The 25656-nt window shown below is 41.8% G+C and overlaps 1 protein-coding gene across 4 annotated transcripts; it reads right to left on the bottom strand.

Moving 5' to 3' along the window:
• Window positions 1-120: 120 nt before the first annotated feature.
• Window positions 121-23621, bottom strand: LOC133509410 (ubiquitin-protein ligase E3A). 4 transcript variants are annotated; one of them, XM_061836369.1, is made up of 12 exons: window positions 23298-23606; window positions 22729-22773; window positions 21365-21446; window positions 20963-21252; window positions 16803-18055; window positions 16571-16715; window positions 12336-12541; window positions 12100-12264; window positions 11867-12022; window positions 11287-11360; window positions 10222-10365; window positions 121-1824 (listed from the first exon to the last, which is right to left on the bottom strand). In XM_061836369.1, the coding sequence occupies exons 4-12, from the start codon at window positions 21135-21137 to the stop codon at window positions 1704-1706; spliced, it is 2439 nt and encodes an 812-aa protein (XP_061692353.1). In that variant the 5' UTR covers window positions 21138-21252; window positions 21365-21446; window positions 22729-22773; window positions 23298-23606; the 3' UTR covers window positions 121-1703. The 4 variants fall into 4 exon arrangements, with proteins under 4 accessions (XP_061692353.1, XP_061692327.1, XP_061692337.1 ...); XM_061836343.1 differs by lacking the exon at window positions 21365-21446 and having other exon boundaries at window positions 23514-23621; XM_061836353.1 differs by lacking the exon at window positions 21365-21446.
• Between the last annotated feature and the right edge of the window lie 2035 nt (window positions 23622-25656).

The raw sequence follows: 25656 nt of genomic DNA, 5'->3' as shown, positions 1-25656 counted from the left end.
AGTTGCTGGCACTGTCACTGTTGTACCATATTTTTTCCACTTGATTATATTTCATTAGAAATTCTTTAATTCTCCTTCTCAGTGATAATTGTGAACAATGAAATGCCTCCAATGCTGTACGTAGACACTCTCTTCAGACCATTGCCTGTGTTTAGATGTGACCACAAAAAAAAAAACTACATAAACATTTGAACTTTATTTGGGGTTAATAATAGGCACTTTATTTAAATAGTTGCAGGTGTGTGCTGACCCCATATAAATTTGAAAGTGATGGGTTTAACTCTGAGCAGTCACAAAGGATGTGTGGGTACGGACATGTACGACAACATTATCTCCCTTATTTTACATCCCCTCGCTAAAAGATTTCAGGTTCTTGGACAGGTTATTGACACTAGTGGTGGAAAAAGTTCAAGTGATTTATCTTATGTTTTATATGGAAAAAATGGCATTTGAACAGGAGTGTGTAAAAATTTATAACCACTACATCCTCTGTGTACATACTCAGTGATGAGAAAACTATTGGGGCACACCTATTAATTCATCTATCAACCAGGCAATGGTGAGGGTAAACTCCTTAGTTCCGACTAAATCAGTCATTGAGACATTTTCTCTGCTTCCCAAGAACAGTTTGTGTAAGGCCCCTTGGTTGGATGGGTTTGGTGCAGAAACCATTGACTACCTGCAGAGTCAAATTTTCAAAATGGAAAATTAGACCCTCAATGATGTGGTAGCGAGGACTATCATCACAGCAAAGGACTTCATTTTCACTTCTGAAAGGTTAGCCCATGAAATCTATTTACAGCAGAAATAGACAACACAAAGTGCCTTATGGATTTCAGCCAATCAGCAAACTGTATTATGTACACTGGTTTGTCATCATCCCAACCGTCCTGATATATAAATACTGTTTTGTTTTAATTTAATTGGTTCTGTCAACACAGGAAGACATGGTAACTAAAAAATGTTTCAGACAATCGCAGTGACCTGTGGCCCAAAAAAAAAAAATAAAAAAACATTCTGGGGCGAAAAAAAAAAAAAGTCTAAGTGCACTTACACAGCTCTGACACGATCTCAGCCTGATTGGCGCCCCATCCCCGCAAAAGAAACAAAACAGATTTTAGAGGGAAATGGGAATAATTGATCTATATTCTTTTTTTTTTTTTTTAAAGAGCAATAATAAGAATGGGATAAGCTTTTATTAGTCCCGGAACAGGGAAATTCACAATTCAGGAAAGGCTATAGTATTGTGTTTTATTTTTGTAACTTTCTTCTACAATGTTCAGCGGGACACCTTTTTTGTTTCACAATCCTGGATGATAATGAGTTATTCATCCTATGATTCAGAGATTATTAACTTTTGTTTTACTGTTGGATGTGAAAAAATATCCAGGTTAAACCTAAAATAAATAGAAAAATCATCCTCTCTGTACATAAAAAGGTAAGCGGGAGGCAACAGCACACCCATGCCAAGTGGATGTGGGTCGTTTAAGCAGGAGATCCCTGTGCTTACGCTGAAAGACTGTTTGACAATGCAGGCACAGTAAAAGGACTTAACTTGTCCCGCTGCCACTTACATTGTGTCACATAAAAAAAAGGGGCGGAGGGAGGCGGCAGCGCTAGATGGATCGAAAAGAAGTCTATTCGCAGTGCGTTTAGAGCAGGTGGTGGTACGAGTGGTATTGTGCCGGTTTGAGGGGTGGGGCTCAGAGCATGCCAAACCCTTTGGCATAGGTGATGGCTTTCAGCAGTCGTTCCCTCAGCTTCTCTTTGCTGCTGTACTCAGGCAGCAGTAGAACATTAAAGCAAGTGTGAGATGTTGGCAACCTGTAGAGGGGAAAAGTTGATTTAATTATGTCTGTTCCAATACTTTTTGCTAACTTGAAAAGTAGGTGGCTTCAAACAAAAGGTGCTCTGTTTTGAGTTATTTAACAAATCAAGACGTAAATACCATGAAATAAAAGTTGGAACTCGGAACTTTTGTCTTATGATCATCTTTTGAGCTGAAATCCAAATGTCTTCAGTATGAAACGCAAGGACAAAAATTTGAAAATGGAATTGAGGGGAAAAAAATTAAACCCCTCAAAGAAGAATTCAATGAATCGAACCATCAAAGGGCAAAAGATTAATTCGTCATTTTATCTAAATGAAAGATTTTCTTCTAAACCGTAAAGATACACCAACTTTGAACACAATAATTGGGAAAATTCCTTGCGAACCAACTTCAGCCCAATAAAGTTTATTAATTACAGCTATTCATCCATCTACTTTCTTTGCCGCTTATCCTCACAAGGGTCGTGGGGCATGCTGGAGCCTATCCCAGCTCTCAACGGGCAGGAGGTCGGGGTACAACCTGAACTGGTTGCCAGCCAATCGGAGGGCACATCGAGACAAACAGCCGCACTCACAATCAAACTTAGGGGCAATTTAGAGTGTCTAACTAATGCTGCATGTTTTGGGGATGTGGGAGGAAACCGGAGTGCCCGGAGGAAACGAACAGCGGCACGGGGAGAATATCCAAACTCCACACAGGCGGGTCCGGGATTGAAACCGGGACCTCAGAACTGTGAGGCCAACGCTTTCCAGCTGCGCAACCGTGCCGCATTTACAGCTATCCAAGATAAGATATTTATATAACGGCTTGTACGCATCTTCAGACAACCCAGCGACAAACTTTTATTAAGGGTCTAAACATTCATCAATTAAACATACAACAGCCTTGATAATCCTTTAACCATTACAGAACTATATAATGCATTAAAAAATGTCCAATCAGGACGGGCCCTTGGCCTAGACAGAATCCCTGTTGAAGCCAAAGATTTTTGGCCAATACTTTTTTTTAAAGAGCACTCAAGGAGATAAACAAAGGTCAAATTAGTAGCCATATGAACAAAGCTGCAATTAAGTTATTGCTAAAGTCAGGTAAAGACCCCACTCCCCGGGGTAATTTCCCCGGGGTCTTTTATCACTGATTAAGGTAGATAAGGTTATCTGGAAAGCCCTCCCGGCGAGACTTGAAAAGGGACTTCTGTGGAAAACTCATCCTGACCAGACAGGCTTCATAGAAGGTCAAACTGCTAAATTTAAGAAGCACGTCACAGCATAAAAGCCTCAAGTCAATTATATCACTTGAGCATAGAAAGCTTTCGATAAAGTCAACTGGTATTTCCTGTGTGCAGTTCTTCGCATATTTGGCTTCTAAGATTTATTAATACATTAGATAGCAACATTATTATGTAAACAGGATTATTTCACAAAGCTTTGCATTACAAAGAGGAACCAGACAAGGATGCCCACTCTCAATATTAGAAAACTCATGGACTCCTGCAGATCAAATCCCAGATTACCGTATTTCTATCAGAAATGTTAAATATTTAGGCTTTAATATCTCATCAAATCTTACAGAGCTACAGTAATCTAATCTAAATCACACACCACTTCTGGAAAAAATCTTATCTGATTTAAGACGCTGGAATAACTTGCACATATTACGGGGAAGAATAGCTAAAATAGAAATCTTACGTCAAATAAATTATTTTCAATGACTCCATTTAAGACCACAATTCAATGATTTCAAACCATAAATTCAGATGGGATATTTTTATTAAAAAATGAGAAAAATAGAATCAATCCGACTCTAAAGAAAAGCAAACAGGAGGGAGGCCTAAATGCTCCCAACTTTAAACAATATTATTTAGCTAACCAATTACAACATCTCATCAAATGGTTTTATCTCAATGAGGAGTGCAATTCTTGGATACAATTGGAAGAAATACACTACAACAACATTAATCTCCCAAAACTAGACACTTGTACTGATGAAAATGTTTATCTCAAATATGCAAAGTATAAGTACATACTGTACTTTTGACATTTTAAACATTCTGGTACCCACATACACACAAAAAAACCCAACTCATCTCAAAAGTAAAAAAAAAAAAAAAAAACTCAGTCATGTACAGCGCCACTTCCTCCAGCAGAAGATTCACTGAGTGAGGAATGTTAACTACGTACTGCAATAAAAATGTTTTTGTGCAGCATAAAGTTTTACTCCTTAAGAGACACTTGTACTCTTGTCATTTCTGTCTCAAGGATGCAAAAAATTAAAATAAATACTGTCCTGGTGACATATTTTAAACATTCTGGTACCCACATACACACACAAACACACACAGAAAACCCAACTCCCCATCTTAGAGCTAAAAAACTGCAGTGGTACCGCGGTTTTCGAACGAAAATTTTCATATTTAGACACGTGCGACGCAACCAGTTGACCCACACACTCCTCTAAAAACGGACTTGTCCCGGTAGTGACTTTTTTTCCTCCAATTGAGCAATATTAACCCCCGATCATGGCTCCAAAGTAGCCAAGTGGAACTGCTGGTGCCCCACCGAAATTTGAAACAGTTTTTTTGCACTGCTTTTTTCTTTTGTTCCATTAACCCTACCTCTTGTTGCAAGTTATTATTATTTTTTTTTACATGTTACATACTTTCTGTGCAAATAAAAAAACAATTAGTTCCCCCCCCTCATTACTGCTTGTTTAAAGTTATTCTGCACTTTTGTTAATAACAAAAAAGGTTTACAAGGTTGGTGGCTGAGTCGCTACAGATTCGGCAATGCACTCCCCGCCTAGCGTACTCTATTAGGCTAAAGCATATATTTCAAGCAAAAAATAAATATAATTCCTAAATGATTAAATTTTATAAAGTATTTAAACTATACATGTGTTTCTATTATGCAGTTTATTATCAGGAAAAGCTTAAAAAAAAAAATCGCTTAAAAAAAACATTTCTAAGGGTTGGAACACATTATTACATTTTCCATTCATTGTAATGGGAAAACATGCTTTGGTTTTCAAACGTTTTGGTTTTCAACCAGCCTTCTGGAACGGATTGTGTTCGAGAACCAAGGCATCGTTGTATTTGTAACTTGTTTTTTCAAGTGTGCTTGTCAGAAAGAATTCCATACCGGATCGGTTGCATCCTGGGTTAACAACGACCGCAACCAGTGTGGTTAAACTACAGGGGGGCGGTGGAGGTTCAGCTACCCTGGGTTGAAGATAAAGGAGAGGTGTGAAACGGGTTCTTCAGCAGAAAGAGAAGAGGAAACCACAGAGCCTGAAAGTGGGAGCTTTCAATGTTGGCACTATGACAGGAAACGCTCAAGACTTGGTTGACGTTGATTTGGAGAGTGGTTGATATATTGTGTGTTCAGCAGAGCAGGTAGAAAGGCAGTAAGGCTTGATGTTTAGGGCGGGGCTCAAATTCTTGTATGTGTAGCTGGGAAGAGAAATGGAGTGGGCTGATTGTAAGAATGTCTTAGAGGTGAAAAGTGTTGGATCAAGTGATGAGGCTTAAACTTGAAACTGATGTTTTTTTCTAATTAGTGGCTATCCCCCGTAAGTAGGACATGACCAAGAAGTGAAGGAGAAATTCTGGAAGGAGCTTGACAAAGTAGTTCTAAGTAGCTTAGAAAAACTCAATGGACAGATGGTGGTCAACTTTGTAAAAAGGATTGAAATGACTCTAGTAAGTACTTCCTTCTAGAAGAAGCAGGAACATAGGGTGACCTACAAGAGTAGAAGGAGAAGCATGCAGGTGCATTACATCTTGTGCAGATGATGTAATCTGAAGGACGTTACTGACTGTAAGGTATGGTAGGGGAGAGTGTGGTTCGAGAGGATAGTGTGTAAGATTACAAAAAGAAGACTATTTGTGCGGGGGGATTCAGAGGGGCAGAGCAGAGAACAATGTGTTGGAAGCTGAGAAAGGAAGAGTGTTGTGTGGCTTTTCAGGAAGAGGTGAAACAGTGGTTTGGTGGACAGGTGGTGCTTCCAGAAGACTGGACCAATGCAGCCAAGGTGAGCAGAAAAACAGGCAGGAGAGGACTTAATGTATCCTTGTGGTAGGAACATTGAAAAGGAGAATTGGTTTTGGAACCTCACAACACAGGAAATCATACAAGGAAAGGTTAGCTAAAAAGAAGCCTGCCACAGAGGACTGAGTGGATGAGAAAGGAATAGATGGAAACGTGACGTAGGGCGAAGATAGTGGTAGCAAATGCCAAACAAGAGGCGTATGGTGACATGTATTTCAAGTTGGACACTAAAGAAGGAGGAAAAAGATCTATACGCATTGGCTAGATAGAGGGATTGAGATGGGAAGGATGTGGAGCAGATGAGGGTGATTAAGGATAGAGAAGGAAACATTTTGATTGGTGCTAGTGCATGCTGGATAGATGGAAAGAATACAGTGGTACCTTGACATACGAGCCAATTTACATACGGATTTTATAAGATAGAACTCGCTGCCGAGCTGACATATAAATCCGTATCGGTGACAGAAGAGTCTACGTTAGGATGAAGGGGAAAGTTTATAAAACAGTGGTGAGGCCGGCCATGATGTACGGCTTAGTGGCACTGAAGAAACAACAGGAAGCAGAACTGGAGGTAGCAGAAATGAAAATGTTGAGGTTCTCGCTTGAAGTGAGCAGGTTGGATAGGATTAGAAATGAGCTCAGAGACACAGCCAAAGTTGGATGTTTTAGAGACATGGTTCGAGAGAGCAGACTTTGATGGTTTGGACATGTCCAGAGGCGAGAGAGCGAGTATATTGGTAGAAGGGTACTGAGGATGGAGCTGCCAGGCAAAAGAGCAAGAGGAAGACTAAAGAAAAGGTTGATGGATGTTGTGAGGGAAGACATGAGGACAGTGGCTGCTAGAGAGGAAGATGCACGAGATGGGCGTAGATGGAAAAAGATGAACGCTGTGGCGATCCCAAGTGGGACAATCCGAAAGTAAAAAAAGAAGAAGCAGCACACGCAACGAACACTAACAACTAGCTCCTGCTCCGCCACAAACTCGCCCGCCTGGCCTACTTTACGCGACCCCCCTCTCCACTCTAAAAGAGGTACACTCATAATTATAGGTACTGTATTTCAACATGTACGATTCTTATGCAGAAGGAAGAAAGAAGGAATGGAAGGAATCCATCCATTATCCAACCCGCTTCTCCTCGCAAGGGTCACAGGAGAGCTGGAGCCTATCCAAGCTAGCGCTGAGCGAAAGGCAGACTACACACTGAACTGGTCATTAGTCAGTAGCAGGGCAGATAGCAACACCATCACTGTGTGGGAATCGACAACAGACTGCCCGCACCAAAGGCAGGCGTGTGTACCACTACAGCATCATTGACTCAGAAGGAATCCATTAAGTCAATAACGCTAGGCAAGAGCACGAAAATTATTTTGAAGTGATAGAGCAACGAAGGATCTGATAACATAAGAATTGAAGGAGCAAAAGTTGCGGCAGCATAAGAGGTGTTGCATGAGAGTTCTGACAAGGAGTCAGAGGCGGTTAGCTCTACAACCAAGATGAAGTGTTGGCGTGTGGGAGAAAGTTTTGGACTTTGTGGTTAAGAAACTGGTAGTCCTTTGGTACTATGTAATGACACGTGCCTTACACATTTCAGAAACAGTCAAAAAGAGGCACAAATAAACCATGGATCCATATATTTTTTTAAATGGCCATCTGTTGACAGAGAAGAATGTGGTGCAAAAAAGGCCAAAGCTGCGCAAGAGAAAAGACCCCAAGATAATTCAGCAATAATTAAAAAAGATTACAGAAGCAATTAAGTTCATTTAATTTCATTAAGTGTGAAGAACATTAAGCTAAGCACTAAGTGAAATGATACAAATTAAGTTCAGCAAAAGTGAAAGAAAAACATTGCAATTAAGTTCAGAGATAGACTCTGAAGAAGAGACAGAGTGAAAGTAACTGAGAAACCTTCTGCTCCACAAACATCCTACATCGGCCTTCTCTACTCCCCACCTTCACCAGTATCTACTGTTACCAAAAGTCGTCTCATCTCCAAGGTAAGTGGACATTATAAAAGCAGTTCCTTTCCATTTTCTTTAAAGTTTTTAGACGATACAATACAATATTTATTTAAAAATACACTTTTCTTATTTAAAGATGTGGAAAATGAAAAAAAAAGAGGTGCATTTTGGGGACTGGAATGGATGAATAACGTTTACATTATTTTCAATGTGGAAATCCGGTTTGACATAAGATCAACTTGAGGTAAGAGCTCTGTCTTGAGACGAATTAAACTCGAATCACAAGGTACCAATATACTTTGAGAATTTGATATGAAGAAAATCAATGAAAGAAGAGGAGAAGCGGCAAGTATAGTGGACCAGGAAGTAGTAATGATGAGGAAAGGGGAAGTAAAGAAAGGCACAAAAAATGTAAAATGGAAAGGTCCTGATGACATACCTGTAGAGGTATGGAAGTATCTAGGAGAGATGGCTGTGGAGTGTGTGACCATCTTGTTCAACAGAATTCTACCAGGTGAGAAGATGCCTGAGGAATGGAGGAAAGTGTGCTGGTTCCCATTTTTAAAAACAAAGGTGATGTGCAGAGCTGTGGGAACTATAGAGGAATAAAAATGATGAGCCACACAATAACATTATGGGAAAGTGTGGTTGAGGCTAGACTCAGGACAGAAGTGAGTATTTGCTAACAAAAGTATGGCTTTGTGCCTAGAAATAGCACCACAGATGTATTATTTGCCCGGAGGGGTATTGATGGAGAAGTACAGAGAAGGTCAGAAGGAGCTAAATTGTGTCTTTGTGGATCTAGAGAAAGCCTATGACAAAGTATCCAGAGAAGACCTGTGGTACAGCACGTGAAAGTCTTGAGTGGCAGAGATGCAATGTCAGAATAGTACAGGACATGTATGGGGGGAGCAGAACAGTGCTGAAATGTGCTGCAGGTGTGACGGAGGAGTTTAACGTCGAGATGGAAATGGATCAGCCCCTAGACCCTTCCAGTTTCCATGTGGGCCTTATATTGTATGTTATGTGTGCACCAAGTCTGGAGGGGGGGGTTCCATGAATGAGAAGGGGTGGAGGGGGAAGACGCCACATACAGTAAAGAAGAGATAGCAAGGGTGGAAAACTTTAAATACTTGGGGGTCAACAGTCCAGAGCAATGGTGAGCTAGGTAAGGAAGAGAGGAAACAAGTCCAAGCATCTTGGCACAGGTGGAGGAAGGTGTCAGGTGTATTCTGTGACAGAAGAGTCTCTGTGGGATTAAGGGCAAAATTTATAAAACACTGATGAAGACAGCTACGGTGTACAAATGAGAGACAGTGGCACAGTGGCACTGAAGAGAAAACAGGAAGCAGAGCTTGAGGTGGCAGAAATTAAGATTTTGAGGTGATCTCTCGGAGTGACCATGTTGGATAAAATTAGAAAAAAGCTCATAAGAGTGATGGCCAAGGTTAGATGTTTTGGAGACAAAGTTAGGGAGGGCAGACTTTGATGGTTTCAACACATCTAGTGGAGAGGGAGTGAGTAAATCTGTAGGACCATGATGAGGATGGAGCTGCCAGGCAAGGCGGTTAGAGTAATGCTAAAGAGAAGATTGATGAGTGAAGGGAAGACTTGAGGTCAGTTGGCATTGGAAAGGAGGATGGAGGAATTAATCTTAAATGGAAAGGACGACACACTGCGGCGGCCCCTAACTGGACAAAGCCCCTAAATGCACCTTCGAAAATTTAGAGGTTTATAGGGACTTTTAGGGCCGCGTGCGAACCCTGTCAAGGACACGCGCTACTGCTCTATGACTGACTACTGTTTTTTGGGGCAGTCTCTGCGATTTAATTAGCTATATCTATTATGGCATGTGGCCAATGCAGAAAAAACAATCTGTGAATCATAGTATTGCTTTACAGTGGGTTTTTATAAAGGCCTAAAATGCAAATATTTACTCACAAATTGTGATCCAAGATCGCTTCAGTCGAATCTTGTTGCAGTACCAATTTTTCCACTTTGCTCAAGCGGCACCAAATACATAACTGAAATTTTCTCTCGGGGGGCAGAGTGCTAGTAATTCAGGAAAACAAACTGGCGCATTCCAAAATCACGGTACCACTGTATCTGCATGAAACCTGGTTGTTTTGGGCAGGATTAGGCTACAATATACAGTATTTTCCTCAACTTCATATTCAGGTTACACTTTAAGATCCAAAATTACATTTAGTAAATTCCTGGTTTATTCAGATAAATTAGAATGGAAAGTTTCCAACTCTGAAGATTGCCAGAAATCTGTAACCCTATTATTGCAGAGGACAAATAGTGTAATAGTAAATGGACATTATTCTGACAGAGAATAAATTCCCAAACCGTATTCCCCTGCAGTGGGATTATGGGACTCACCGATCTGTGTCTGGCCCATTCTTGGCGATAATCATCTTCAGTTTGCCGAGCCCGCCCACGGGTGCCCTGTCAGTGCCTGTGGTGAACTGAAGGAACAAGCGCTTCTGTTCCTCGCCAAAAGAGTGCAATGTCTCCCAAAACTCCCTAAACGGCCAGCACCAAAAAAAAAAAAAAAAAAAAAAAAAAAAAAGAAGAAGAAAAGCAAAGTTAAAAATGTCAGTCAGTGGAGGGTCATAAATACGGGGAGCTGTAATTCTTGTGTGTAACGCACATTTTTTCCCCCAAAAACATTTGTCAATCTTATTGTAGTTCACAAGTCACATTTACCTCATTAGATCTTAAACAAGACGTACCACAATAATTGTCTTTAAAATCCATGAAAAACAGCTATTACAATTTTTCTGGTGTCAATAATTACAAGTAGTTTCGGAAATGTATTCATTATTTTGTTGCAAATCTTATGAGCAGTTTGAATTTTTTAAGAGTAAGTATTGTGAATCAGTGAGCATTAACGATTCATTTATGCACTCTTTGTAAATATATACCGTATTTTCACAACCATAAGGCACACTTAAAAGTCTTAAAATTTCACCAAAATGAATGGGGCTTTTTTAATGCATGTTATGTGTGCACTAAGTTACAAAATCTGTAAATGTTGCATGACTTTGAAGAGCGCGCCCCTTGACTGACTGGGAGCATTTCCGGCCGACATACTACTTATATAGAGGAAAGGCGGACATGACTGAGAAGAGCATGGGGCTGTTAAAGGGGGAAGGCTGGGCGTGATAGTGGACACTAAAGGCACGGCTGCTAGTAGGTATATACTGCCAGTATGTGCATTGTGTTAAACATCAGTTTGGCTAAGGACACCCGAAATTTGCAAGCAGATTTTTGCAACCATTGAAGGAGGTATCATAATGTGTTTGGTGTACCGTGTTAGTTATCACGACACACAATAATTACAAGGACATATTTGTCCATTTTTTTCTCTCTGACAATTTCTAAAATTGTTCAAGATGTTGAAAACCATGGGCGTTACAACCATTAGATGATGATTTAGCTTACTTGATGATTCGACAATCTCGGTTGTAGCCACCGTCATATTCCGTTGTGTCTTCGAGTGCCAGGAAATCCAGGTTCTAGACAATGAACAAAACAGAAATTTAAACCTACAGACTGGTTCATTAATACACATTGAGCTGCCACTTCAAAAAATACACTTGCATTAATGGACCGTTTCCGACTGGCAATCTTATGCTCTGCCCCCTTAGCTAGAGTTGCCATATCCCACAAGCTTCCAAAATGGCGGATGAACCTAGCAGATTTGAAGTCGATTCTCTATCACGTATTCCAGATAATACTGGGGTATGTTTTTTGCCGAACGCGTCAGCCTTGTTCTGGTACCTGCACATACGAAAATTCCTGGGGTTTCCAACTTCATCATTTTTCACATATCGCAGAGTCCTTCTGGTTCCATTAAACCGCAAAAAACAAGGGTTTACTGTATTGTTTAACAGCCAGAGGAATAAAATGTAATAAAGGCAGAATTTGTGAGTGCTTACTAATCAGACCTCATTTAGATGGTGCAGGTGTATCTAATCAAGTGGCCATTGATCTCAATGATGTACACTATATGTGATCTCACCCTGCTCCCACATATAAGTAGTTCAATTTCTTCAGGCCTGAAAAGGTACTTGAGCGGCGACTCGTTGGTGACCATGTGAAAACCTCTCCTGAATGCTTTGAACTGCTTCTCCACACTTTTGTTCAACATGTATTCCGCATACTGAGCCACAAACTCCTGCACACAATATAATGAAATGAACGAAAATAATCATCTTTCCAGTTCCTGCTTTACAAGATGTTGGCGTGGCTCACCTTTCGGTTTTCATTCGTAACTGGAATTTTATCCCCGTTTTCCCTTAAATCATACATAAGTGGGTTCCCAAAGAGGTCTGTCTGAGAAATCTGGAACGTGATCATCATGTCCTCTTCCACACTGCCCGTATACTCCAGAAGTTCCTTCAGGCTCTGGTGCAGAATCTGCTCAACAAGTCAGATAAATGGTGATCTTAAGTTATATAAACTTTAATTGCTGAAAATTGGACACTTACAGGGTTGGCATCAGCAAGGTCCCTGAAGGTTCCTTTCTTGCCCATCAGCTTCCTGTAGACCACCATTGGAAAGTGAACATCCAGGATGCAGTTGTTGTAGATAGCAAGGCCAAGAACTATGCCGATCAGTGTGTACTGGCCCTCATTTTCAAATGATGAAGGGTTGAACCAAAAGAGTTTGGTTAGTTCATCATATGTGAACATGCCTGCCAAAGGAAAACAACACATAGGGTTAATATGCAAGCCTTAATTCCACTTAGCTGCACATTTCTGTGCAGTTTTGTGTACATTGTGAGAAGAGTAAAAATAATGAAATTAATAAACATACAAGTTCTTTGTCTTCCAAGGTATTTTTTCCAAATCATGCAGTTTTTATAAAAGAGGATTTCACTTCAAACACTTTCTCCCTTAAAATTGTCAATAAAGGTGTTATAAATGTTTGTTGAGATTTTATGACTGGTTAAAATAAATTAATCTTAGAATAATACCACTATTCTATAGGTGAAGGTAAGGCCTGGTCCACACACAGATTTTTACACTCAAAAATATTTTATATAATATGCTTCAGACCCCGCAAATACAAAAATAAAACGGGGATTCAAACAGTTTTGGTCATCAATATTGAACTAAATCATTTAGGATAGTCTATAGTTGTTTGGGACCCTAAAAACAAGAGGAATCCATTCGTAACAAACATCAGACCCAAGGACAATCTCATAAGATTGTCTTCCATCCATTCATTTTTTTACCACTTATCCAAGGTGAGGTCACAGGCGCAGTAGCTGTAACAGGCACACCCAGATTTTCCTCCCCCCAGCCACTTCATTCAGCTTGTCCGGGTGGAACCCGAGGTATTCCCAGGCCATCTGAGAGACGTAGCGGCTCCAACATGTCCTGGGTCGTCCCCGGGGTCACCTCTCGGCGGGACATGCCAGGAACACTTCACCAGGGAGGCGTTCAGGAGGCATCCGAATCAGATACCCCAGCCACCTCTCAATGTGGAGGAGCAGGAGCTCTACTCTGAACTCCTCCTGGTTGATCAAGCTTCTTACCCTCTCTCTCTCTCTCTCACAGAGAGACGAACACCCAGCGGATGAAACTCATTTCAACCGCTTGTATCCAGGATCTTGTTCTTTCTGTCACGACCCAGAGCGAGTGACCACAGTTGAGGATAGAAACGCATATCGACCGGTAAAGTGAGGACATCTCCATTCAACTTAGTTCCTTTAACACAACAGACCTATACAGAGTCTGCAATACTGTGGATGCTGCATTGATCTGCCTATTGATCTCCTGTTCCATGATTCCCTCACTTGTGAACAAGATCCCAAGACACTTGAACTCCTCAATTTAGGTCATGATCTCAACTCCGATCTAAAGAGCGCAGGCCACCGTTTTCCAACAGAAGACCAGAGTCTCAGTTTGGAGGTGGTGATTCTCACCCCAGCCGCTTCACATTCTGCTGCCAACCGCTGAAGAGAGAGTTGGAGATCACGGCTTCAAGCCAATAGAACTACAGTGAAGAAAATAAATTTTTGAACACCCTGCTATATTGCAAGTTCTCCTACCTAGAAATCATGGAGGCGTCTGAAATTTTCATCGTAGGTGCATGTCCACTGTGAGAGAGATCATCTAAAAAGAATAATCCAGAAATAACAATGTATGATTTTTTTTAATGATTTATTTGTGTGATACAGCTGCAAATAAGTATTTGAACAACTGTCTATCAGCTAGAATTCTGACCTTCAAAGACCTGTTAGTCCGCCTTTTAAAGTCCACCTCCACTCGATGTATTATCCTGAATCAGATACCTGTTTGAGGTCAGCTGTCCGCCCCATACAATCAGTAAGACTCAAACTTGTAACGTGGCCAAGACCAAAGAGCTGTCCAAAGACACCAGAGACAAAATTGTACAATTCCGCACGGCTGGAACGGGCTACGGAGAAATTGCCAAGCAGCTTGGTGAAAAAAGGTCCACTGTTGGAGCAATCATTAGAAAATGGAAGAAGCTAAACATGACGGTCAATCTCAATTGGGGTGGAGCCCCGTGCAAGATAGGGTCTCAATGATCCTTAGAAAGGTGAGGAATCAGCCCAGGACTGCAAGACAGGACTTGGTCAAAGACCTGAAGGGAGCTGGGACCACCATTTCCAGGGTAACTGTTGGTAGTACACAAAGATGTCATGGTTTGAAATCATGCATGGCACAGAAGGTTCCCCTGATTAAGCCACCACACGTCAAGGCCCGTCTTAAGTTTGCCAATGACCATTCGGATGATACAGAGGAGTCATGGGAGAATGTTTTGTGGTCAGATTAGACCAAATTGAATTTTTTGGTCATAATTCAACTAACCACGTTTGGAGGAAGACGAATGATGAGTTCTATCCCAAGAATACCATCCCTACTGTGAAGCATGGGGGTGGTAGCAGCATGCTTAGGGGGTGTTTTTCTGCACATGGGACAGGACGACTGCACTGTATTAAGGAGAGGATGACCGCAGCCATGTATCGTGAGATTTTGAGGAACAATCTCTTCCCGTCAATCAGAGCATTGAAGATGGGTCGTGGCTGGGTCTTTCAACATGACAATGACCCAAAGCACACAGCCAGGAAAAGCAAGGAGTGGCTTCATAAGAAGTATATCAAGGTTCTGGGGTGGCCTAGACAGTCTCCAGACCTAAACCCAATAGAAAATCTTGGGAGGGAGCTGAAACTCCAAGTTTGTCAGCGACAGCCCAGAAACCTGTCTGATTTCGAGAAGATCTGTGTGGAGGAGTGGGTCAAAATCCCTCCTGCAGTGTGTGCAAACCTAGTGAACAACTACAGGAAATGTTTGACCTCTGTTTCAAACAAACACTACTGTACCAAATATTAGGATTGGTTTTCTCAGAAGTTCAAATACTTATTTGCAGCTGTATCACACAAATAATTTGTTAAAAAACATACGTTGTGATTTCTGGATTTTTCTTTTTAGATGATCTCTCTCACAGTGGACATGCACCAATGATGAAAATTTCAGACCCCTCCATGATTTCAAAGTGGGAGAACTTGCAATATAGCAGGGTTTTCAAATATTTATTTACTTCACTGTACATCGCGTGCAAAAAGCAGAGATGCAATACTGAGGGCACCAAATCGAATCCCCTTCTAGGCCTTAGCCGAGCCGAGAAATTTTGTCCATAAAAAAAAAGGAACAGAATCGGTGACAAAGGTCATCGTTGGTGGAGTCAAACCCTCTCCAGAAACGATTTACTGACAGCAATGCAGACGAAACTCTGACACCAGTCATACAGGGGTCGAACAGCCCATACCAAAGGGTTCAGTACCCCATACCCTTGCAGCACGACGCACAAGACTCCCCAAGGGACACAAACACCTTATACATGTCCACAAAAAATAAGTATACTGGTTAGGCGAACTCCCATACACTCTCGAGGATCCTGCCGATGGTGTAGAGCCGATCCCCTATTCCACAGACAAGATGAAAACCATACTCCCCCTCCCTCCTCTCCAGTACCCCTGATGAGTGTGATCCCCCTGTAGTTGGAGCACACCTCCAGCCCCTGTTCTTAAAAAGGGAGACTACCAAGCCAAAGTCTTCATTGTCATGGGAACGCATATCAGTGGAATTGAGGAGGTCTTCCAAGTATTCTCTTCACCAACACACAACGTCCGAGTCAACGTCAGCAGCGCCCCATCCCGCCTGTACACAATGTTGATGGTGCAGTTTCCCTGTCGTGAGTTGGCGGATGGTGGACCACAATTTTCTCAAAGCTCTCTGAAGACTTTCTCCATGGCTTCACCAAACTCCTCCCATGCCTGAGGTTTTGCCCTCAGCGACCACCAATGCTGCATTCTGCTTGGCCAGCCGGTCCCCGTCAGCTGCGTCAGGAGTTCCAGCGGCCAAAAAGGCCCGATAGGACTCCTTCTTTAGCTTGACGCCATCCTCGACCACTGGTGTTCACCATCAGACATCCGCCCTCCCACCCCTATTAGTTCAGACTTTGCAGGTCCCAGTATAAACTGTAGATCACAAGCTTACTTTTTTTTCTCCAATATTGTCCAGCCTTAATTACTAATTTACTTACTTTGTTCTTTTTTTTTTTTAAAGCCCAGTTTTTACAGTGTACTTGACACACCTGCTTGAATTCCGGTTTCAAATTGTACTGTGGCTTGCTGCAATGACCGGAACCGCTTGGGTTTTAGAGATGTTTCAGTACAGTTGGGATAGCTTACCAATATCTGGGTTGAAGATCTCCTCAACTACGAGTTGAAAGAACTCTTTGGAAACACCTCCTTCATCGACACCTTGCTCTCCTTCGAACTCCACATATAGCTGCTTCTTCAAGTCTGCAGGATTCTCCATCGCGATCATTTCCAGCTATTTAGAAATATACTTATAATTACATTTATATAAAGTTATCAACGTGGTCAAATCTTTGAAAGCACAGGACTGAACCACACATACCCTGACAAGAGCGTCATCAATGATGTGGTCCCGCCGGACCTTTAGCCTCAGATACGGATTAAGCTGCTGGCCCTGCACTAAGCTATACAGCACCGTAATGCGTCGCTCACTGTACATGCGGATGCGGTTGTCATAGTACAGGCCCAGATTCTTGGTGACAGCATTAAGGATGAAGGGACATGTCATGAAGGAGAATTTGTTTTCAGTTTCAACCTTAAAGAAAGTGTAGTCTTTGTCCATTTCTAGCACTTCGTTCAGAGGCTCATTGACGAACTCCTCGAAGAGGATGAGTGGCCGGCGACAGTCATTGGTGCGGATGCCCAACTCAGTCTCCAGCGGGTCCACCCGAGGACCCTTCTTGTTCCGCCTCTCCTCACCAAGCAGCTCCTGCAGGGTAAGCTCGCTGGACTCTGGGATAGGCTCCTCATCCTCATCCTCATTGTGCTCCCTATCAAGGTCGCCACCCAGCACATTTGCATAGTAGACAATCTTCAAGCACTTGGTGGCCGCCACAACAGAGTCATCGTCATTTACCAGGTTGCGGCTGTTGAACTCATTACTGATCACCTTGTAGGTAATTAGCTGCTGGAAGGTCTCCACCATGCGCCGAATGTGCTCAGTGGTGTAGTGCGACCACAGTCGAGAGAGTTTGGCCTGAGCGGGCAGTGGGAGTTTGCTCATGGCCTTACAGAACTGTGGGAGGGCAATCTCTAAGTACTCTGGACTGTGGAGGTTGCTGTTCTCCATCACTATAACAAACAGGTTAAGGTAATTTGGGTCACGAGAATAAACATTATGGTACGTTAGGTCACACTCTACGTTAGGTGAGAGGTAGACCAGCGCGTTCAAGAAAGCAGCTTCTATCTTCTCATTTGAAAGCAGGCGCTCGTACACCCGGCGCACCGCTTCGATGTCTACCGTCACCTCATCGGGCGCCAGTTTTTGGACAGCATTGTCTACAGATGAACCCTCTCCAAGCCGCAACAATGAAGAAGAGGTGGAGGAGTCCTCTTCCATGGCTGTGGTCGAACAAGCAGCGGCCTCCTTTTCGTCCTCATCTTTGTCCTCATCCTTTTCCTGAAGGGACTTGAGCTCCTCTTTGGTGTGAGGATTTGACCGTCGGAAGCTCTGTACCAGGACCTCGGCGCTAGAGAACACTCGGCCAATTACTCTGATGAGGGGGGAGTAATCCTCCTTCTCACCGCAGATATCCAAGATCTCATACACTTTTTCCTCCGTCAGGTAATTCACATCTGTAAAATAAGGCATGACAAAATCATAGTCAAAACTAGAGGGGCAATAAGAACACAAAAAGGTTCAATTTAGTCTGATTTCATGTAATACAATCACAAAAAAACATATCACCTGTGTCTAGTGTCTTTTTATAGTCATGCTAAAAACCATTGGCATCCCAGGTGCGCAATTATTTTTCAGCACAATGGTGTAATTGTGCCTTGACTTATGCTTCTAATGCCAAGATCCAAAACCAAGACAATATCACAATCTACACATCCGTTCATCCATCCATTTCTGAGCCGTTTATCCTCACAAGGGTCACAGGAGCGCTGGAGCCTATCCCAGCTATCTTTGGGCAGGAGGCAGGATACACCCTGAACTGGACACATATCCAATCACATTTTCGCACTCATGTAAATTGAAGTGCCATTAAAGTGCCCCAAGACGTCAGTGCTTGTTTATTTCTAAATACATTAAATATGTTTGAAGGTAAGTGGTAGACACGTACAAAGACTGATAACAATGCAGTACAGAATTGTAGAGAATGGTTAATCTTTTTCACCTTCTAAGTTTTCCTCATTTTGTGGACGGAGATAAAAAGTACACTTGTGATGTCACAAAGATACAGCTCCACCACTATAAAACACCAAGCACACTTATTCCATGAAGTGGCCATTCAGTGTCACTGCACTTCCTTGGTCATAAATAACTTTATCCAACTTCACACTTCACACTTCACAGTTCAACCAGCATAGCATTCAATTGGGCATGAAACTATGACCACTCTGTAAATTATGTTTCCTGAAGTGCAATGTGTTTTATCTCTCATCCGATCTCCAAACACGCACATTATGTTTCGAGGCATCGGCAAACGGACCCCAATACCATTGGAAAGGCCACTTCCTCAATCATTACAACCTGACTGATAACTATCGGTAGGGTGTGCAATTGGTCATCAAATTCAGGCATGCAATTAGCGATAAATTATGGTTACAAGCCGAAAAAAAAGTCCCTGAAGTGTGTTATGATCCAACCATCCATTTTCCAAGCTGCTTATCCTTACAATGGTTGCAGGAGTGCTAGTGCCTATCGCAGCTGTGTTTTATGTTATTTGGGCTACGTGTCCTCCCATCCTCCAAGAGTTGAGCTGTGAGGCAGTGGCTGGGCGACATCGGAACTGGATGAGATCCACCACTTCGTGGTCCATCGCCTCCCCGAACATGGTTATAAGCTGCCAGAGGTCCAGTAAAACAGTGTTAAGGAAATCAGCTTTACTGTTGCCGGGGAGGCAGGCGGGCAAAATGTATCCACTGGAATTGGAGCACGTACTGTGGCCGCATATGGCATTAGGCAGCCATGGAGGTGTACTGTCCCGCTGAATTTCAGTGGAGGGAAAATTGTCCTGGCAGAGCGGCTTATGGTCATTATGAGGGTGCTTCTCGGCATCCCGTGAAAGCAGGTGCTATCTCTGTCACTAGAAATTCCACTTAGGAGCCGTGAGAGACGAAAGTAGCCTCACTTTAATCTCACAGAGAGCTGAAAGGTCAGGGGAGGCAGCATTTTCAGAGCTACCAGCAACACACCAGCAGTGTCTGGAAACTCCCAATATCTTAATTCTTGACCATTTTGAAACCTGTTCTAATTTGAAATCTAGAAACTAGATTTGAAGAGAAGGAAGTATGTAGAATTTATTTTTGCAGTGGTATGGAGTGGACCTATTTCATTTTTGGGACTCAATGAAGGTAACTGCGGAGCTCTACGTTTTAACCTTAACTAACTTTAAATTATTCCCTCTACGTGTGATGTTCATTCACCCATGACTTTCGACTTACAAGTACACCACTAAAGGGTGCTGCTGTTATAATATGCTTCTACAATTTGGTGGAGAGGCGACATGCAGAGTTGCAATTCACGGGCCTTCCTGCCGGTTGTACCCGCGAGCCGGGATGCTTGCTTCAACAAGCAGAGGTCCACAGTAACCAATCCCGACCCATAGGTCAGTGTTTGGCTGGTACAGAGGCTGACGTGAACAACTTGCCCAGTCAGTTGTGAAGCGATGCTCTGACAAATATAGTACAACAAGACAAGGTCTAATGCTAATGCACTCTTCTCAACACTGCGGTCATGCCAGCAAGTCAGCATATTTCGTTTGATATACACACACAGTCTTACGGGGTACGTGTCGAATCAGATGTGTTTCCACTTACAAGAGGAACTGAAGCACTGTACCAGCTTGGTTAAGTGGATTGGCTTCATACAGATGGCACAAAACTATTGTTTAAGCACAACAATTCAATATTTTATGCTAAGACAAGGCAAGGCTATATCAAGGCACTGTGAATTTCACAAAATCATGAATATTTTGACATCCTTACAAACGAAAATTATTTTATTTATATGCTGTTTCTTTAGCAGATGAGGATAAATCCGAGAAATCAGCTCTGTCTGTGATTGTGTTTGCGCACAGGAGGCACACAGGAGACGCCACTTCCTGTTTTTTAAGTCATGTGACTCGCCAAATGACGGCACCCATGAAAATTTGTAATTGCTGATAAAGACACTATTAAATATCGGATTAACCTCAAATTTTCAAGGTACAGTACATACGATATGACTTGTTGGATTAAGGCTTTTCATTGTTCAGCGGAGTATTCCTCTAATTATACATTTAGTCACTGTAAACATTTTTTTTTACAACAAACTCATACATAAGGAAAATAAGGAGCTTCTGCTGTCTCATAAGTGAATTTTGGATGAAGATAAATGCTAAATGTGGAGTAGAATGCAATGGGCTCAATCTTCAACAACTTTTCAAATCGTGTGGGTTGTGGTTATAGACATGGGCTACAAAAGTACAAGCAAAAATAGTCATAGGAAGACAGAATTATGTAATAAACTTAACTTCCATTTGATTTTCAACTAACCTTTGAAATTGTCTCGTATGGAGTGGAGATCCTTATGGTTCATCTTGGTATTGCTACACGGAGAATTCTCAAGGTAGCCCGAAGCAGTACCTTTTTTCGAGGGATGGGGGTCACATAGTTTTGCATTGACCTTGTAGAGCTCCAGGGCTTTGACAGCTGCCGCATTGTTGTCCATACGGCAGAAGTCAGAAGACGAGGCACACCAGGAGTTGGAGCACAATTCATTCCCACAGCCTTCCGTTAACTGGTGGTAATAGCGCTCTATTAGATGCTTGGCAGCCGCTCGCTTCCTATGTGTGGCAAAAGAGCAAGGAATAAAAAGGGTCACAAGAAAAAGGGTACTATAAAAGCATGACGCATGTCCAGTGTCATTGTGTATGCAATATACTGTATGGCACATACTTCCGTTTTAGGGACTCAGACAGCTCGTTTTTTCCCAGCTCCTCCCTCTCGAAGTAATATGACCGCTTTCTTCAAGAAATCACTTTAAGACATACCGAAAATTATCGCCAAAATACAGCGAGTCGTGTCATTAAAGCAAATTCATCTAATTTCACAGCCAAGAAGGGAAAAGGCTTCCATTTTGTGTGTCAAACTATGAAGAGCTATGAAGGTAAGTTTCAAATTCAATTTTCTTAGGTTAGTTACACTCTAGCAGAGTGAGTGAGTTGTTTATATTAGTCAATGTTACATTGGTGGCTCATGCTAATGTTATCGCACGTGTTTATGGTCATGTTTGGCTGGTCTATTTTTTGCAATGTGGTATTGTGAATTCTCGTCTTATGTTAAAATCAGTATGGCAGTGATCCATTGACAATTCTCCCTATACATGGGAAATGTAAAAAAAAAAAAAAAAAACTATCTACATCTTGCAATTTGTTTAAGAAAACATTTTCATTTTCCTTCAGGAACGTAACGTTGACTAGGATATAGTGTTTTGAAAAATGTAATGTACAGATTCTATACAATTGGTGGATCAGCTTGGACCACAACATTACCCTTGCACAAACTTTACTATCCAGAGGTGAGTTCATATAATCTTGCTGCATGCTAAAATGATCAGAACTTTTGCTTCACGACGAGGATGTTAAAAGACTAGTTGTTACCATTAATCTTTGCAAATTCACAAGTTCTCACCAATTTATCAGTAAAGCCGTTGACTGTTGCCTGCCAGATAATCAGCATTGTCAAAAGAGTGGCAAAATGTAGTTTTTAGAGACTAGGAAAATATGTATGTGAGCCCAAATACATACAAAAAACGTATCCATCCATCCATTTTCTCTGGCGCTCATCCTAACTAAGGGTGGGCTTGAAGTCCATCCCAGCTGACTTTGGATAAGAGGCGGGGTACATGTTGATGTTCCTGAAGAAACCCCAATCTTTCACGGGAACAACATGCAAACTCCACACAGGAAGGGTGGAGCAGAGATTCCATCCCAAAACATCAGAAGTGTGAGGTAGTCGTGCTAACCACTCACCCACTCTTCCCACCCACATACAAACAATATTACTAGATACTTAGTGTCTGCTTGGTTAGCTGAACTAGGATCTGGCACTCCCGCGGCCCTTGTGGGGATAGGCGGCTTGGAAAATGGATGGATTTCATTTTACTCAGTCCAAGAAAGTTGCAGCAATATAAACACAACCACATTTGGATCGGATATTGGCATTAATTTTACTGTAATAATCACTCTGTCATTAAGGTCCCGTTTGAATAGACATTCAGGTGTATATAGGATGACTTTAATGTTTGAAAAATCACTTACATTCGGCTTGCTTCTGGGTTTTCAACTTCGGGCTCGTTGTATTCTCTAATGAAAAAAAAACGGAGACCAAAATAAGATTTAGCACGCTGTAAACATTCCAATCAGTGTGGGTATGTTGGTACACATTAATTTGAAAATTAAGTTATATTACGATCATTCTGTCTCAGCACCGGAGACCCCAAGTCGAGAAGATGCAAAGCGCCAGCCAGCATACGTTAACATTAGGTCAAATGAATGTAGTTATGAATATGCGTTCAGAATAACATTCCGTCGTCTAACGAAAGAGACACTGAACACAAAAGTACAGTTAGAGAGTAAACACTCACATATAAGTGAAATGTTATTGGAGTAGCTTAACAAGCTAATGTAGCAAGCTAATAGAGCAAAGAATTTACCGACTGAGATGAATTTACTTTTTATTACTAGTTTATTAGAACCACAGTGACACATTTACATGGATAAAATGTTGGACACTGGCGTGAAAAGAGAAGCCAAACGATACGCGCAGTGAAGAAAAGAACCAGCTAGCGCTCCCAGCATCCCCGGCTGTTTCCTCGTTCCATACCCACCTGTCAGCTCCTCCTTCTGGGCTAATGTCGGCCTGTGGTGGCGCACACTCACAGTCCTCCTTCTCGTCGGAATTCATACGAGACTTTAACCTCACTTGTTTGTAATTCAGTGGAGGCGAGCGAACGTGTTAAGTCATCCACGGACGGATCAGCACTACCGTTGCGAGTCGGCGAGAGGGATTTTTTTACAATTAAAAACTTCATTCATAAGCTTACATCTGAAGGCTCTTTACGCTGCCTGAGGTTAGCAGCCATATTTGGCTCGGCTTCACTGTCAGACTACGACCCAGAGTGCACCGCGGCTCAGTTTCAGAAACAAAACCTGGCCAGTGTTGATCCATTGTGTATCCGGAGTCAGATTGGGCTGAAAGTGTCCAAATCACTCCCCGTACACTGAACTATGTTGTGAGTTTGACATTTTTATAGCGCTCAAAGAAGTAGTGAGCACATTTTTTTTTACTGCCTTGAGTACATCGAACATCCATCGTTTCCTTTCGGATTGTCCTGTTGGAATCTCTACACTTTTCTCACTATCCCTCAACCTCCTCTTGAAGGGGGAGCCGGCACTTGAAAAAGTAACCCTTTGTTATATAGTGTTGGCTTGAGAGACAAGTGCAATTCGTTCTGTGACTATGTTCGTAACTCAAAACATCTTTCCCTGTTGAAATGAATGGAAGTGCCATGATTCTGTTCCACCAACCCCAATAAGAAAAAAAAACTTTTTGGGGTCAAGAAAATAGCACTGGGGCGGCACGGTGGATTGGTGGAGCAGCTGGTAAAGCGTTGGCCTCACAGTTCTGAGGACCCGGGTTTGATCCCGGCCCTGCCTGTGTGGAGTTTGCATGTTCTACCCATGCCTGCTTGGGTTTTCTCCAGGCACTCCGGTTTCCTCCCACATCCCAAAAACATGCAACATTAATTGGACATTCTAAATTGCCCCTAGGTGTGATTGTGAGTGCGGCTGTTTGTCTCCATGTGCCCTGCGAGTGGCTGGTAACCAGTTGAGGGTGTACTCCCCGCCTCCTGCCTATTGACAGCTGGAATAGGCTCCAGCACTCCTCGCGACCCTCGTGAGGATAAACGAAAAAGAAAATGGATGGATGGATGGAAAATAGCACTCTATCATATTCTACTTTGTAAAACAATGCTGTAATAACAATTGGAAGAAGAAATAGAACAATGATATACTGTAGTTTTTTTTTTTTTAATCATGATACACAGATAACATGGAAATGTTACAAATTAAAAAAAAAAAAACACCTGTATACCAAAATAGACAATATCATTGGATAGAGGTGTGATACATGAATAAAACGAGACCTGGTTTGTAAGAATTGGATAAAAGATGAAGATTTTAATGCCACTATTGATGCCGCATATTCCACTTTATTTATTTGTCTAGAAATCAGTGTAAAAGATTTGGAAACCCTGACACTTTGGTAGAAGATTTGGCACCGGTGGAATACAATAATACAGTCATAAACACACAGTCAAATAAGAGTTACCACTACTTTTAATGAGTCAGTAAATCCTTATAACTATGAGGAAGAAGGACTAACCAGTCGTCCACCGTGCTCTCAAATATTTGTTGCTTAAAAACTGTGAATGCTGTTAGCCCATCAATAATTATATTGTTTTAAAGCCATGTTGTTCGGTTGCTTGAAGTACACAATTTAGTACTACAAATTTTATATTTAATTTGACTAAAACTTCAACTGGCAGTGTGAATAAACAGATTTACACCTCTTTTATGAAGAACTGTTCACTATTTGCCAGTTGTGTGTTGAAATGAGTTGAGTTGGACTCATCCCCATCATACTCCACTCCTATATAGCTCGTGCACCTACGTCATAAAATTACTTGACTCGCCATATTGTCGCTCAAACAAAGCATTGTTACAAGTTCATTCCGTTGAGGCGAAATGAAAAAACGTCTTATGGCACAACATCCAGAGTTTTGTCTGATACTGTTAAACATTTAGAAGGTGATAAACTAAGGTACGTAGAAAAATGAGAGATACTTGGCTTAGAGGACCCGTATTTAATGTCGAAGTCGATATTTTTGCCGAAAAGAAATTGGACAGTTAATTCGCTTTCGCTTGTCTTGGACAACTGGATCTACAGATGTATCTATCTGGTGAGTAAGTCATCAAGATTTGCACAGAAACGTTTGAAAGCGTGTAAAAGTCTGGACGCATACAAATACTTCGTTGCTGGATCTGTTCTCAATCAAGAATAAATCCTGCATAGTGATGGACCCACTCAGATTTTTTTCAATACAAATACCAATATTTAGATAAATGACCCCTGGTTTTACACAAACCTGGATTCATTAACTATGATTGGAGAAAAAAAAAAAA

The sequence above is a fragment of the Syngnathoides biaculeatus genome, chromosome 2 (genome assembly GCF_019802595.1).
Source record: "Syngnathoides biaculeatus isolate LvHL_M chromosome 2, ASM1980259v1, whole genome shotgun sequence".
NCBI classification, from domain to species: Eukaryota; Metazoa; Chordata; class Actinopteri; order Syngnathiformes; family Syngnathidae; genus Syngnathoides; species Syngnathoides biaculeatus.
The sequence above is the reverse complement of the archived record's forward strand: the minus strand, read 5'-3'. Positions and strand labels throughout refer to the sequence as shown.